Here is a 13,954-nt window from a genome sequence, read left to right on the forward strand (position 1 = left end):
GTGCTGGCACAGCATCAGGACTCCTTCCAAGCCCCCAAAAGCCAGCAGACTGGGGGTGGGCAAGTGATGGGGAGGGGACATTGCTGGGGCAGCTGACCTAAACCAACCAAAGGGATATTCCATAACACCTGATGTCACACTCAGCAATAAAAGGGGGGGCTCTCGTGGGGGAGGGGGCTGTTCCTCCTGAACAACCACTACGCGTTTGGGGCCCTGCTTCCCAGGACGTGGCCGAACACCGCTCGCTGATGGGAAGTAGAGAATAATTTTTCCTCTCTCTGTGCTTCCGCGCGGACTGATTGCTTCTTTTGTCTCTGTTTTTTTTCTCCCATTCCCTTTCCCTTTAATTAAACCTTTCTTATCTCAAACCTCGAGTTCTCTGTGTTGTATTTTCTCCCCCTTCCTCTTTGAGGAGAGGGGGAGTGAGAGAGCGGTTGTGGTGGAGCTCGGCTGCCCACCTGAGTAAAACCACCACAGCATCTCACCCAAATGATCAATCAAGAAGCCGGTAACCCAGGCATTTCTTTGAAATGTGCACTTCAGGACACAGGGGAAACAATAAAAGGATTGTATCAAAAAAGCCTTTCAACATGGAGTGTCCAATTTTCTCCATTTGAAAACCCAGGTGCAGTAATTGGCTCTTGTCAATTTCTTTCCTGAGCTCTGTGGAGCTTCAAGGAATTGATCTTTTAAGTTAAAAAAAAAAAAGGGGGGGGGACAGGGGGCATTTGACTGACAGTTTAAATTTTCAAACGGGCCTCCCAAACTTGTGCAAGAGCTGGTGGTCTTCGTAGCTTCTGTAGCAGGCGGGGGGCAGGCCCCGGGTGAGGTCGATGCAGTCAGGTCCCACGGGCAGCAGCAGGCGGTGGGGTGCTGCGGGGGGCTGTGCTGCCCAGGGGGGCAGGAGGTGCGCTGCGGGGTGTGCGCTCTGCAGGGGCAGCTTCGGCAGGTTTTCTGAGCTCCTGGCAAAGGCAAGAGGGAGAGAGGGCTGTGAGTGGGGTCGCAGCACCCAAGGGAGCCTGCAGCCCACCAAGGCTGCGCCGCCTTGGGTTAGCTGAGACGGACTTAGGGAAGGAGGGCATTTCAGGATGCAAAGGGGTCCAGGCCAGGGGTAAGAGTGTCGGAGGGGTAGGGGACTGAATGCCCAGGCGCTGCAGGCTTTCACCTCCGCCTGCTCCTGCCCCCAGCCCCTCCGGCACGGTGCGAGGGGCTGCGGGCAGTGCCCGTGGGGCTGCTCCCTACCTTTGGCAGGCCAGGTTACTGCAGCCCGCGTGTGCCCCCGGGCGCAGGGCGCTGCAGAGGGCTGGCAGGCGGTAGTGGCGGCGGTGCTGCTGCTGCCTCAGCCTCCCCAGGGCTCTCCTCCCGCTCTCCGCCGCCGAGGGGCCGCGCTCCCATCGTCCGCCCTTCCTGCGGGGCTGCTGCCTGCAGGGGGACAGCCGCAGCACAGCCGCCTTCCCGCACCCCGGTCCCCCATCCCGCAAGCCCGCCTTGCCCCCCTGCTGTCCTCCGCCCCCTCCACCGAGGCTGTGTCAGCCCGGCCGCACCGTGCGGCTCCGTCCCTCCCTCCCGGCCCGGCCCCGCACTCACCCCGGGCCGCGGCTCCTCCGCGCCCGCTCCCGCCAGCAGCAGACGGCGAAGGCGGCGGCCAGCGCCGCGATGACGGCTCCGCTCACCAGCGAGGCGGCGACGGCCAGGCGGGAGGCCGCCTGCGGGACGGCTGCGGGCAGGCAGAGCGGGACGGGTTGACCAGGCGGCCGGGGGCGTGCGGCCCCTGGGGGGGTTCTCCCCGTGCGGCGCCCCGGCCGTCGAGCCGCGGCCGCCTTGCCCCAAAGGGTGAGGGAACCGCCGAGACCACCCCCCCTCCCCCCCCCCCGGGCAATTAATTGCTGTATAGGGGTTGTGGGAGCGTCACAAAATGGCGCCGGTCAATAAACAAAAGGTTTATGAAAAAAATAAAGGTTTCTAAACTAGTATTTTCTGGTTCGAATTAAATAAAGTAATCGTCTGTGACAGCAAACAGCGCTTCTGGTATGTCCTGCATAAAGCACGAAGGTAGCATGAACTAAACTCCAATTAAACATATGGTAACTGTCGGTTTTTACCTCGAACGCGTATTTTGCTTGGCCATTCTTTTGGGGAAAAAAAAAATGAAAAAAAGGTTAAGGAAACACAGCTATCTGAAAGGAAAATGGGCTCTTGAGGTGGCTTTTCTATAAAGAATCCCTTGGCAACTCTAGTGGGTGCAGTGCGCTGACTGCCGAGTTCCCTGGGACAGGTGGACACGGTGGGATCGCTGCCCGCACTGAGGCGGATGGCTGGAAGGATCGGGTGAATTGCGTTGTGATCAAACCCTAATGGGAAGCTAAATGACGTCTGCGTTGTAAACATCTGAAGTTAGGGATGTGGCTCCCTCCCCAAGGTCAAAATAACAGGAAAGCATTTGCTTGCATCAGCAAAAATAGTACATTTTCAAAGTAATAAAATACACAGATTCAAAAAAGCCTTCAACCTTACCACACTTACGAAACAACCAAACTATGGCTTCAGAAAGCACAGAGATTTGTTTTTTTGTTTCAAAGAGAAATGCGGCGTGTATGACTTTTTTTTTTCCTTGAAACTGTTTTAAAACCTCTTTATTTGTGTTAACCTGAAACGTGATTTAAAACTGCGGGTTGGCTTTTTTTTGGCTCACTGGAGATGTTTCTGCATGAGGCAGTGTACAAGCTGCAACGCCTGTTTAGAGCTGGGAAGATAAGGTTTGATAATGAGTGTTTTACTGCAGGACTGCGTGTAAACTATGGCAACAAAGTTCATTACTTTTATTTTGCTATGATTGCCTTTATGAACAGAAGACACTCACTGACTATCAACAAATTTTACAGCTCTGAATTGATGGGGAATTGCTTTATTTGTGTTTGTGTTTAAAGAGCACGCTACTTGTGTTGTTTTAGGGGCTGAGCTGAAGCCTCTTCCAGTGCAGGACCTGCTGAGATGTTTTGCGGTTGAAGCACATTTCTAATTTGACTTTTATGAGATGTCACCTTTTCAAAATGGATTTGCTTGTCTTGAGCAAGTGAAGGAGAAGCAGCAACAGCTCTTAGACCTTTTCCATTTAAAACTTTTTTAGCCAGCTGTTGCACCACAGGTTTGCTTGTAGATGGTTTTTGAAAGGGCCCCTAAGGTCTTTAATTCTCGTTGGCCAGCATGAGCAATATCGTTTATGCATAGCTATATAGTATTTACAACTTCTGTGTTTTTGCTTGTTGCTGCAAAAATAAATAACTTTCTTGAGGACAATTTTCCTGAAATCATTTTATGTAGGCACACGATTCCCAGTGCATGAGGGAGAGCTTTTAAAGCAATATAGACTTTGTTCTTTCGGCATTAAGCCATTAGTTCTTGATGAGCTCATAACAGAAAAAAAAAATAGGGCCATTTGCTTTGCATGTACTTTTATAAAGATCATGTGTTGGGTTATTACAAAGTTCAGCTTTCTTCCTGCTGAAATGTTTTGGCTGTGAATTGGAGACCCTGTGCCTGGCCGAATGGAAGCCGGTACCAGGTTTTGACCAGCCTTGGTGACTTCTGTAGCAGTTAGTGTGAGCAAGATAACGCCTGGTTAATGGTCTGGACACAGGAGTTGAACGCGCACTAAGTAAGTTTTTGGATGACATTAACTTAGTAGGAGCTGTTGACCGAGGGGAGGCATCATGGCAGCCTGCAGCTCCCTCATGAGGGGAGTGGAGGGGCAGGCGCTGGGGGCTTGGGGACAGCTAGGTCACAGCATTGCACCAGCTTACACAGCTCATTAAATGCTCCTGCAAGCACCCCACTGAAAGCATTGTGTTTCACTGGTGCTGATGGCCACCAGCTGGGTGGAGCTGGACCTCTGCTGTCCCCTCTCAGGGTGACTGGAGCCCAGTTTTATGGGGCCCACTGGCTGAGATTGGAGAGGACCACTGGTTAGCAAAAGGATGGAGGTCTCATGCACCTAGCTGAAACCCTACAGGAGAGCAGAAGGGCTGGCACTGCTGGGGCTGGGTTTGCCGGCGGGCTCCTTACCCTCACAGCGGGGCTCGGGGTGGCTCCAGGATGGGGCACTCTCCAGGTGGAGGCAGGACAGCCTCTCGCTGCCCACCAGCTGATAGCCCTCCTCGCACCAGTACACAACGACTGAGCCCAGGGAGACGCCTGAGCCTCTGTCCACATAGTAGTGTCCGTGGCGTGGCATGGGCAGAGCTGCGCACTGCGCTGGGGGAGAAGGGTGGAAATTAAAGGCGGGTGGTGGCAAAGCCCCTCGCTGCGTGATGCCTTTGAAATGGCTGCCCATCCCCTGTGTCACTCCTGGAGGTCCCCCAAGGCTCTAGGATTTTTTTGCATAACCCTAAAGCAGGGAAATAGAAGTCTAATGGCTGTTTGGGAAGTAAGTCTCCCAGTTGCAAACTCTGTACTGTGAGGTGTTCCTGACCAGCAGAATTGGGACCAGAAGGTTACAGCATGCGGGCAGGGTGCAAAGAGTGACCCTTCAAAGAGTCATCTTTAAGGGACCCTTAAAAGGGTCACCCTTCCTTAAAAGGAAGGGAATTGGCTTTTTTAATACCCCAAACAGCCAAGGAAGTTAGACTCTGGGAGAATACTATTGGGTCGAACTCAAAGCAGTAAAAAATACTAGTTTATGCTGTGGAAGGATACCTTTTCCATTCCAGCTTTTAATTTTTATTTTATTTATTTATTTATTTATTTATTTTTACCCACAACTGTTCAAAACTACCCAGTTATTCTGTTTAGGTCATGCTTTTTGCAATGCACCCCTTGTTTCTGACTGCACCCCTTTGGACTGACTCCCAAAAGCGTGCCAGTCTGGATGTATGCTTGCAAAAAACACAGATATCCCAACACAAGGCAAAGGAAATGTAGATGGGTAGATTCTTGTGTAACAGATACTATCAGCATCAACATCCTCGATTAAAGGAAGACATTGGTCAGAAAGCTTAGCCAAGCTTAAAGCATGCAGGTAAAAACTTGCTATGTTTAATTTTTGAGGTAAATTCAAAGTGCAGCAGTAAAGTTAATGAAAGAGAGCCTTGTTTTGCCTCTGGTTTTGCTGAGATGATGTCAGAGGGGCTGACAAGAAAGCATGAAGTTAAGTAAGATCAGACTTTCTCTGGGTCCATCAGTGTTATTAAGAGGTAATAGATGCCTCTATATGCATAAATTTAGCAGTGATAGGGACATTGCCAGGATGCCTGGACAGGACCTGTTCTATGGTTAAATTGTCTGTCACTGGCTAGGACCTTTCCCAACAATCCCTAGTGACAGTGTGAGGGTGAGGTGGTTTGGGGACTGTTCCCAACACGCACTTTGGAAACAACATGTAGTGGACAGAGGTTTGGGAAGGTGAACAATACAGCACCAGGCAGGTGCGTGCCCTGTGGCAGCCCTAATGCCATGCACCCCTCACTGAGGAGCTGCACCTGCTCTGCTCGAGGAAGCTGATTAAAAACCATAATGACCTGCAGCATTTGGAGATTACATGTATTTGTTGCTTTTAACAAATCTCCATCCTCATTTTTTCCTGAGGGCCACAGCTCAGCCCATAGGGACAGGGATGTGTTTAGTGAGCTTGTCCCCTGGCCAGAGAGCTGGCCTGTTGTGATATGTGTAGAGATTAACATGGAAGAGAGCTTTTCTCTGTCAGGAAGGCAGTTAAGCGTTGTTTCCTTCATGTGCCTGCAACCCTGCCTCTGATGTGGCATATCCCTTCCAGAGCCCACAACTGCTGTGGCCCCTAGGACCATATGAAGCCCTGCAGCCCCTACACGTGCCCTATGTGCCCTCTGCAGAAGCACCCATGTGCCATTGTAGAGGTGTCCCGGTGCCTCTCGCGCTGTACCGTGCGGAACCCAGAAGCCCGAGAGGAAGGCAAACGCTTGCTCGAGTACCTGAGATGTTGCTGTGCACGTAGGTCCCGTTGTCAGAGTCTCTGGGCAGCCCCTTCCTGACGGGTCCTGCACTGGGCAAAGTGGTCCTGGGCCCAGCAGCACTGCTCCGGGCAACACTCAGGCAGCTCCAAGGCAATAGGCAAAAAGCGATGCATTTTCCAAACCTTTGTCCTGTCATGGTTTGGGGAAACACAGCATACTTGAGCAGCCCGCTGTCCTGCACGCCTATGTTTTCCCTTTGCTTCTGAGCAGGAATCAGCTGGGCTCTTAAGGCGTTAAGCCCTGAGCAGCAAAGCTAGCAGCCGTTCTCCTCCCTGCAGGCACAAGCCCCCCATCCCTGCTCCTAGAACTGCCATCCAAACTCCAGCTGCACGCTGCTTCTCTCTGTCCCCCTCCCACCCAGGCTGGGCACCTGAAGCCTCCCTGCACCCCATGACCCACTCCCCCAGCCCCACGTTGTGGGCTGGGCAGAGCTGCTCTGAGCTCTGCCCAAAAACAGACAGCTGGAAGGGAGCAAGAGACAGCAAGTGCCTGGGGTCCATCTTCTATTGCTCCCTCCTGCAGGGACTTGCTGTCATCATCTCCCCAACCATCTTGGCTTCCCCAGGTGCTGGAGCAATGCGTAGGGAGCCCTCCTTCTCCTCCTCCTCTTCATCTGCCCACTGACAGCAGCCAGTGCTGGGTATCAAACTGCCCTGCTGTTTTTTTGCAAAGAGCTGCTGAGACCCCTGGGCAGCAGCCCCTCCCATGCACATTTTTTCCCTCCTGCCACAGCCCAGGGTTGATTTTCTGTAAACACCAGTGGAGCTGGATGTGTGCTGCCACAGTCAAAGTGGTTTTGTAGCAGCAATTCTGCCCGCCGCTGTGGGAACCACAGAGAAATCTGTTTTCCCTTTTCCTTGGGCTTTCCTCTGCACAGCATCTCTCTTGGCCTACTTTGTGATGTTTTATAACTGGAGAGGCTGCAGTAGTGACCAGCTCCTGCCTTCTGGTTTGTAAGTCACCATTGCCTGCCTCCACCTGCCTGACCCCCTGCACAGGGCTGAGGTGCCCCACACTGCCCCAGCACTCCAGACCGTGAGGTTTAGGAGCAGGCAATGCCTCCATGCCCAGGCCTTGCCCAGCGGCCGCAATACCAGGTGTGTAACCAGCAGGACTTCGTGGTGGTTGCTGGCACATCCCCTGCTGTGGCTGCCTTATCTCCTTCCTGCAGCTCTCCCCTGCCCTGTGGGTCTCTGTGCCCCTGTCCTGCATCCCTGCCTCTTCTGGAGCAATCTGGGACTTACCAAAGCTACAAGGGTTAAAGCCTAGCCTATTAGTCATTAGCAGCTCCTGTTTGTAAAATCTTACAGTCTTTGTGTGAACTGGGTGATTTACTGCAATGTATGAAGGGAAAGAAATCTGTCAGATGGAATCAAACACCCATCCCATCCCAGGGGTGCAGCAAAGAGGGGATCAGCGTTTCTGGGCACTGGCAGGGACCCCAGTCAGCAGTGAGCTGCAGCTGCTCCATCTCTCTCTTCCCCCATTTGTCATGTCCCCTTTGTCTGCTTTCCCCCTGCCCACACCACTGGGGCACCCCCAAGGGCACCCCCAAGGGTGCCTCTCTCAGCCCAGCTGGCTGCCCAGTGCACCTTGCTGGATGTGCCCTCCCCGCTGCCATGGGGGTACCCTGCAGAGCGAGGCCTCCCTCCCCACCCCATGAAATGCCCTGGGCCCCGCTCACACCCTGTGCTGTGGCCCCCTGACATGACACCAGGCAGTGCAGTCATGCTCCAGCCCTCCTTGCATTGCCTGGGGATCTCTTGTCAATGCCTTGGGTCTTTTTACCAGTGCACACCCTAATCCCACTCTGTCTGCCTGTCAGAAACCTCTTTACATCTTTGCCTCTGCTGGCACCTCACTGGCTTCTTTCCAGGGGATTTATTTGCTGTCTCAGGAAAACTTCTTTCAGCCTCCCATGACTCATAATGATCTTGCTTGAAAACAACGGTATTTTCTTCTCTTTCTTGGCTAATCCATCTAAACTGTGAGCTTTCTTGGCTCCCTTAGGAGAGCGGGACCGGGGGGCCTATCACCCCCCGCTAGCAGAGACCCTGCCTGGCTGGGTGAATATCGCTGCTCGCTTGCTTTTTGTCTGCCTGGGCCTTCTCCGGCCGCAGCAGTGGGGCTCAAGGGGCAGCCCCATTACCGCTGGCATGGGGATGGGTCCAGGGCATGGTCCTCTGTCCCCCTCCCTGCTACTGGAGGTGTCCCTGCACTAAATAGCTGGGGACCCAGCTTCTGCCACAAGCATGGCCCCTGTCACAGCGCCAGTGTCCCCGTGTCACATGCGCTGAGGAACGAATGGGCTCAGTGTGGCCCTGGGGACACAAATAACCACGCTTGAGCTTGTGCTCAAATTGCTGCATAGATGACAGGGATTATTCCTTTGCTAATGCTCTAAAGAGCTACTCCAGAGCCCGAAGGAGATGAAGGGGCTTATTATTGTGGAATTAATAGCCTGCCAGGGAGGGATTTCAGCGCTGTTCCCCGCACCCAGCTTTTGGGTGCCAGCAGCCTGTGCTGAACCAGGAGCTGGGCACCAGGCCGTGGAGGCCTCAGAGCCTGGCTGGGGCTCGGGCATGGAGGAGCACATCCATGCCCTGGCTTGGAGAACCCTTTCCTGGTGGGAAGAAAGGACGGTGGAGCTGCAGCCCTGGGGACTTGGCCAAGGCTCCCACCTTCCCTGTGGAGCAGAGCAGGGCTGGGCAGGTGATCTCCTTCAGGGCTGCTCCACCACAGCAGCCTGTGAGGCAAAATGCAGCTGCCAAAGCTGGCTCAAAGGACCCCGCACCTGCACTCAAGTTCTCTGCAGGTCTGTGGGGATTCCCACTTAGGGATAAAGCTTTGCTTAGCCAAGGCGGTGTTTTCCCCTACTTTCTCCTGTGCCCCTTTGAACCTTTCAAATCCCTGCTCTGTAAAAATGCCCCTCGCATCCTCCCACCCGCATGGCTGTCCTGGAAGATTTTCCCCTCCAGTTGTTGCTCTACAGCTTCAAACCCAGCACCCATCAGCTGCAGGGGTTCTCCCATCTCCCATCCCACATCCTCACCAGGCCAGGCTGCTGCCAGCCCAAGGGGGTGGCAGACCTTGTCCCATCCCCATGCCCTGCCTCCCCTCACTCTGGCACTCCTGGCCAGAGAAAGCAATTCCTCCCTTCTCCTGGCACAGGCAGCCAAGCAGAGGTGTGCTGCCGTCAGCACAGCACTGTGAAACTGAGGAGGTGTCTCCTTTAATCTCCTGTCAGTGTCTTGGCCCACACCCTCATACCAATCTCCTGATTTTGGTAGAGCCTCCATCAGCTCTGCGGTTTGTTGTTGTGCTGCTTTGACACCAAAGACCACCAACCTAGAGAAGGGCAAACACTTCTCTTCTGCCTTGAGAGACAAGGATGTCTGGAGGGGGGTCATGGAGGAGTACAGGTAGATGAACTCTGAGGATAACCAGAAAAGATTATGTGGATTTGGTCACAGCGTGCCCCAGGGTATGGCTAGGCATGGAGTGCAGGTGGGGCAGGGGAGGTGAGCAGGAGCCCCCTTTGCCATGGGGAAACACTCATCCTCTGTGCCTGACACAGTGCCCTGGCAGCAATGGGGTCCAAGACCCACTCCGAGAGTAGGGCTACAGGTCCAGCTGGAATAACAGCAGCAGGAGGAAGGAGGAAGAGAGGGGTCAAGGCAGACTTGCTGTGGGAGCTGGGTGACTGTAGGGCTCTTGCTAGAAAAGAGCTGAGTGAGCTTAGGCATTGCACAAAGCGCAGGCAGTGTTGCTGCTTGACTAAAGCCTGTGCAATTTCACTGTGACGCTTGCTTTTGCTTGCACAGGAAAGTGGTGACAGGAATGTAGATGTGTGCCTCAGTGCCCCACTTGTCTTCTTGTCCTTTGGACAAGGAAAGGCAACCAAGAGAAATGGGAGGGGAAAGGTGAGCACAAAGGTAATCCTCTGGCTGGGACTCTGCATGTGGTTCCTTGCAGTGCCATACAAATCCAGTTTCAAAAGTAGAATGAAATGATCCCCGACTCTTTAAGGGGATTTACTTTGGTCATGGTTATCCCCCTGTTGTGTTTTAACGTAACATCCTTGCAGGTAAACTTTGTTGTATAACCCAGGTACACTGCAGTGTGTTGCATTGGTTGCAATTAAGTGATAAGATCCTATTTCTCATAGGAAATACTGTCTGCAGTACAAGACTAAAGCACTGTGTTCATCCTGTCCCATTAGTGAGCAGTGCAGAATTTTACCCCAGAAGCTGAACTTCCACAGCCAAACACAAAAGTAGTAATTTCAAGTCAATGAACACGAGTGAGCCTATTTTCTTGCAGAAGGTTTCATGGACAGAAGGACATAGAGGTACTTTGTGACTGAATTAATCACTGCAATTCATTTGCATAGCTCTCTTGCTGGTTCCTCCTTTGTGCAAACCAACCAGGGCTTCTTTGTGGAAGAATGAACCATTCTCCAGGGAGATGTTTCCAAAATTTCCTCTTCTATACCATATTGCTTTTATTTCATAGCTCCAAGTCAAGTTCCCTCTAAACCCACAATTTCCCAGCTGGGACAATGTGAGAAGTTTGTGGCAACACTGTGGATGAACCTGCCCTCCAAGCAAGGGGCTTGATGTGAATCACCAAATCTGTGCTTCCCCACAGGGAGGGACTCATCTCACTGAGCTTCAGACACCTTCATCTGTGCTAGTCTCTCTTGGTTGTTGCATAGTTCGGGAAAGAAATGGCACTTTCTTTACCTAGCCTATTTGGGACTCCTATTTTAAGATCCAGTGGAAGTTTTAGAAGGGCCTATTGAATTCAGAGGAATCTCATGTATAAATGTCTGCATTGCAGATGGGTAAAGTTGGTAGCAGGTCCCTTAGCCATCAGAGCAGTCTGTACCCTCTGGCAGCAGAGGGAGCTGCCAGCACGTTCAGATTTGTCACTCCACAGATTTTGGGGACAATCACACATGGCAGGCACTTGCCACATCTGTATCAACCTGTATGGCTTGGAAGGAACCATGCTGGTGCCACTCTATCTGCAATTTGATGGGGACACCTGTCTCTTAAAGAGTGCAGGGAGCTCCTCGGATGGCTTGTCTCAGGATGGCTTTATAAGTTGATCCCTTACAAAATGCTTCCTGGAAAAGATTTGGAGTGTCAGGGAGAAATGTAGCACAAGAGAGAAAATGACCCTGTCAGGAGAGTCTGGACACAGGTGGTCCAGGCTCTCTTTGTGGGTACAAAGACTTAGGGTCAAGACTGAAGGTCTCAGCTGGGTCTCCCACGTCCCCAGGCTTTTCCTTGATTAGCAGCTTTTAACGGTTGATTAGCTTCTCCTGTCCCCAGGGGCATAAGCCCAGACAGCCTTCACTGTTGTGAGCAGCTGGCCAGGTAGCTTGATGGATAACACGATACGCCAGACAGAGAAGCCTGAAGGGAATCCATACCAGTTTTTGGTTTCTTTTTATCACACATCCTAAGTAAGCTGAACAGGTGGATGCCTGCCCATCTATTCCTAATAACAACCCCCACAATTGATTAGGCTCTATGAATTTATGCTGTTACTAGGTCAGCATGCCTCTTTGCTAACTGAATAATTCCTTGTTCCAGAAAACGCACAATTTATTTAATTTATTACTACTCGTGTTGTATATATACAAATATATACGAGTACATCTACAGATGATCTACACAGGCATTTGCATGCTCGCAGAGACTTCCTACACCCATTGTTTATTTCCAGGACATTCTGGGCTGAGGCTTTTCACGTGGTCTCCGTACATTTCTACTTCAGTGTGTACATTGTCCTATTTCATAACCTTCTTCTAGATTACTGATGACAGCATTAACCCTTCTTTGGCCAGAGGCCGATACTGCTAAACTGTTCAATCCTACTCTGATGTCCAGGCTTTCGGCTACTTAGGATTTATTTCCTGCATTTTTTCATGGAAACCTGCACTCTCTTGGTGTTCTTAAAGTGCATTTTTGACACCGCAGAGTTTACCAGGATAGCAAAATTATTATTATTTTTTTAATTTTAGAATAGGAATTGTTGTTACTGATGCTTTTTTAATTATTATTTTCCCCCTAACATGCTAGCCTAGATGACACAAGCAGCTAGCCCAGATGACAAGCATTGTAATGCACCTTCCACTTTGGGTTGTTATGTGGGTTTGCATGCCAAAGAGATGAAGAAACCCTGATTACTGAATGCCATTTTAAAAGAAGGACTGGGGAGTCACTGAACAGGTGTTGGACTGAAATTACGAGATGGGAGATTTTTTTTGATGCAAGGTCTTTTAAAAGTTTACTGGGAAGACAGGGTAACCCCAGAGGAATATTGTGCCATGGCTTGACAAAAACAAACAAACAAACAAACAAAAAAAAAACAACAACAAAAAAAGCAAGCAAGCAAACAAACAAACAAAAAAACACAAAGAGAGAGATTATGAGGCACAAAGCATGGCTGATTCAGGAGAAGGGTGAATGGAGGATATCAGAACACACGGATTTAGATGGCTGCTCCAACAATTGCACTGCATCCATCCATCAAGAAACGCAAGCAGGAATGTACTTTTAAAAAAGGAATGAAAAAAAATCCAATGCTCCTTTTCTTAGAGCTCTGCAACAGTGTGTTCTCACTGGTACTGTGTAATGGACACTATCAGTATATATAGTGCCACGTGAAACTGCAGATATGCAATGAACTGCAATCATGCAGTGCACTGGATAACAAGAGATGAGCAAGTCTGTAAAACAGTGGCTTTGTGCTGCTCCCTCTGATGGGAATCGATAGAGTTGAGGGCAAAAGTGTCTAGGCTAGTTTCACCAGGGAGAGTTCTCATTTGCAGCTTGCAGAAAAAAATGTGGTCTCATGCCAAGATCAGTGGGGCTGAAAATGCCTCCCCCTCTCCTTCCCCCCCCCCCCCCGTGGTAAAATTTTGTGGAGATCCCTATATATCAGGGGTTCAGAGAGGAGATCTGGCAAAGCCATGAATGTCTGATGATTTTGATGCCTTAAGTTTTAGCTGTCCAGCAGCTCATAGCTTCAATGATGATGTTTAGGGCAAGGCTGTCTTCCTCTATAATGCAGTCCTGGTCTGAGGAGAAGGCCTGAGAATATCAGTGCTCTACATAAGAAACAGAGAACAGAGCTTATTTCTGCCTGGAAACCTGGAGATGTTCCCAATGGGTGATCACTGTGTGCATGCAATAGCAAGCTCCTCTTCACAGGAGCTCTCTGCAGTCAGGCTGGGAAGTTCACTGCCTTGGGGAGCCATTAAATTAAATAGGTACCTCATCTGAGGAGGGCTGGGGAGGGGTAGCTAGGATAGCTTGATAAGAGCATTAACACTGTTTGCTGCTTATTAAAATAAGGGCAACTGTGCTTCAAGTCATCTGATTATCACCATTCAGCCAGGATCCTTAGTTGAATTGAGATAATCAGATGACCTGAAGTAGTCTTTTTCAAATCTTTTTTTTTTTTTTTAACCTTTCTGGTGTTGTCTTCTGATGACTTTCTTGTTGGTTTCTGTCTTAAATAATTTCCCCGTAAAAGCCTAATTCTTTTCATGCTGTAATAGGATTATCATACAAGATGACTACATTTGTACCTTAGCCAAAATACACAGCGATTTACATGCAGAATAAGTGAAACCATCTAGAAATTGAATTTTCTAAAGACCAGCATAAAGCTCTTCAAACAGACCCAACCCACCTGGGAAACGCAAGTTGCTGTTGAATCAGTAATGAAGCAACAAGTTTCAAGGCTGTGCCAGGGAAGGAGGGAAATGTCTCACCTCTCTGATACCCCCTTGCATCTTTACCTGGAGAGGAAGTTTTTCTGTCATCAGTTACTGATTCACTCAGCCCAGGGAAGGGCTGCTTTCCAGTTTGGTTTGAATGCCGGTCCCCTAATCAGCTGGAGAAAAGGAGTCACTTATATAAGCCCAGGGAAAGAAAACACCTCTGCGATAC

At 50.6% G+C, this 13,954-nt stretch overlaps 1 protein-coding gene across 1 annotated transcript; it reads right to left on the reverse strand.

Moving 5' to 3' along the window:
• Nucleotides 1–557: 557 nt before the first annotated feature.
• On the reverse strand, nt 558–11,452 carry LOC311221911 (uncharacterized protein; the record flags this gene model as incomplete). Its single annotated transcript, XM_084305909.1, has 9 exons — nt 558–962; nt 1,243–1,422; nt 1,588–1,820; nt 2,103–2,129; nt 3,560–3,615; nt 4,063–4,251; nt 5,943–6,043; nt 9,255–9,417; nt 11,425–11,452. 9 exons carry the CDS (start codon nt 11,450–11,452, stop codon nt 749–751), a joined length of 1,191 nt encoding a protein of 396 aa, XP_084162035.1. The 3' UTR covers nt 558–748.
• Nucleotides 11,453–13,954: the final 2,502 nt, after the last annotated feature.

Source organism: Netta rufina (genome assembly GCF_964035555.1).
Source record: "Netta rufina genome assembly, chromosome: 1".
Lineage (NCBI taxonomy): Eukaryota > Metazoa > Chordata > Aves > Anseriformes > Anatidae > Netta > Netta rufina.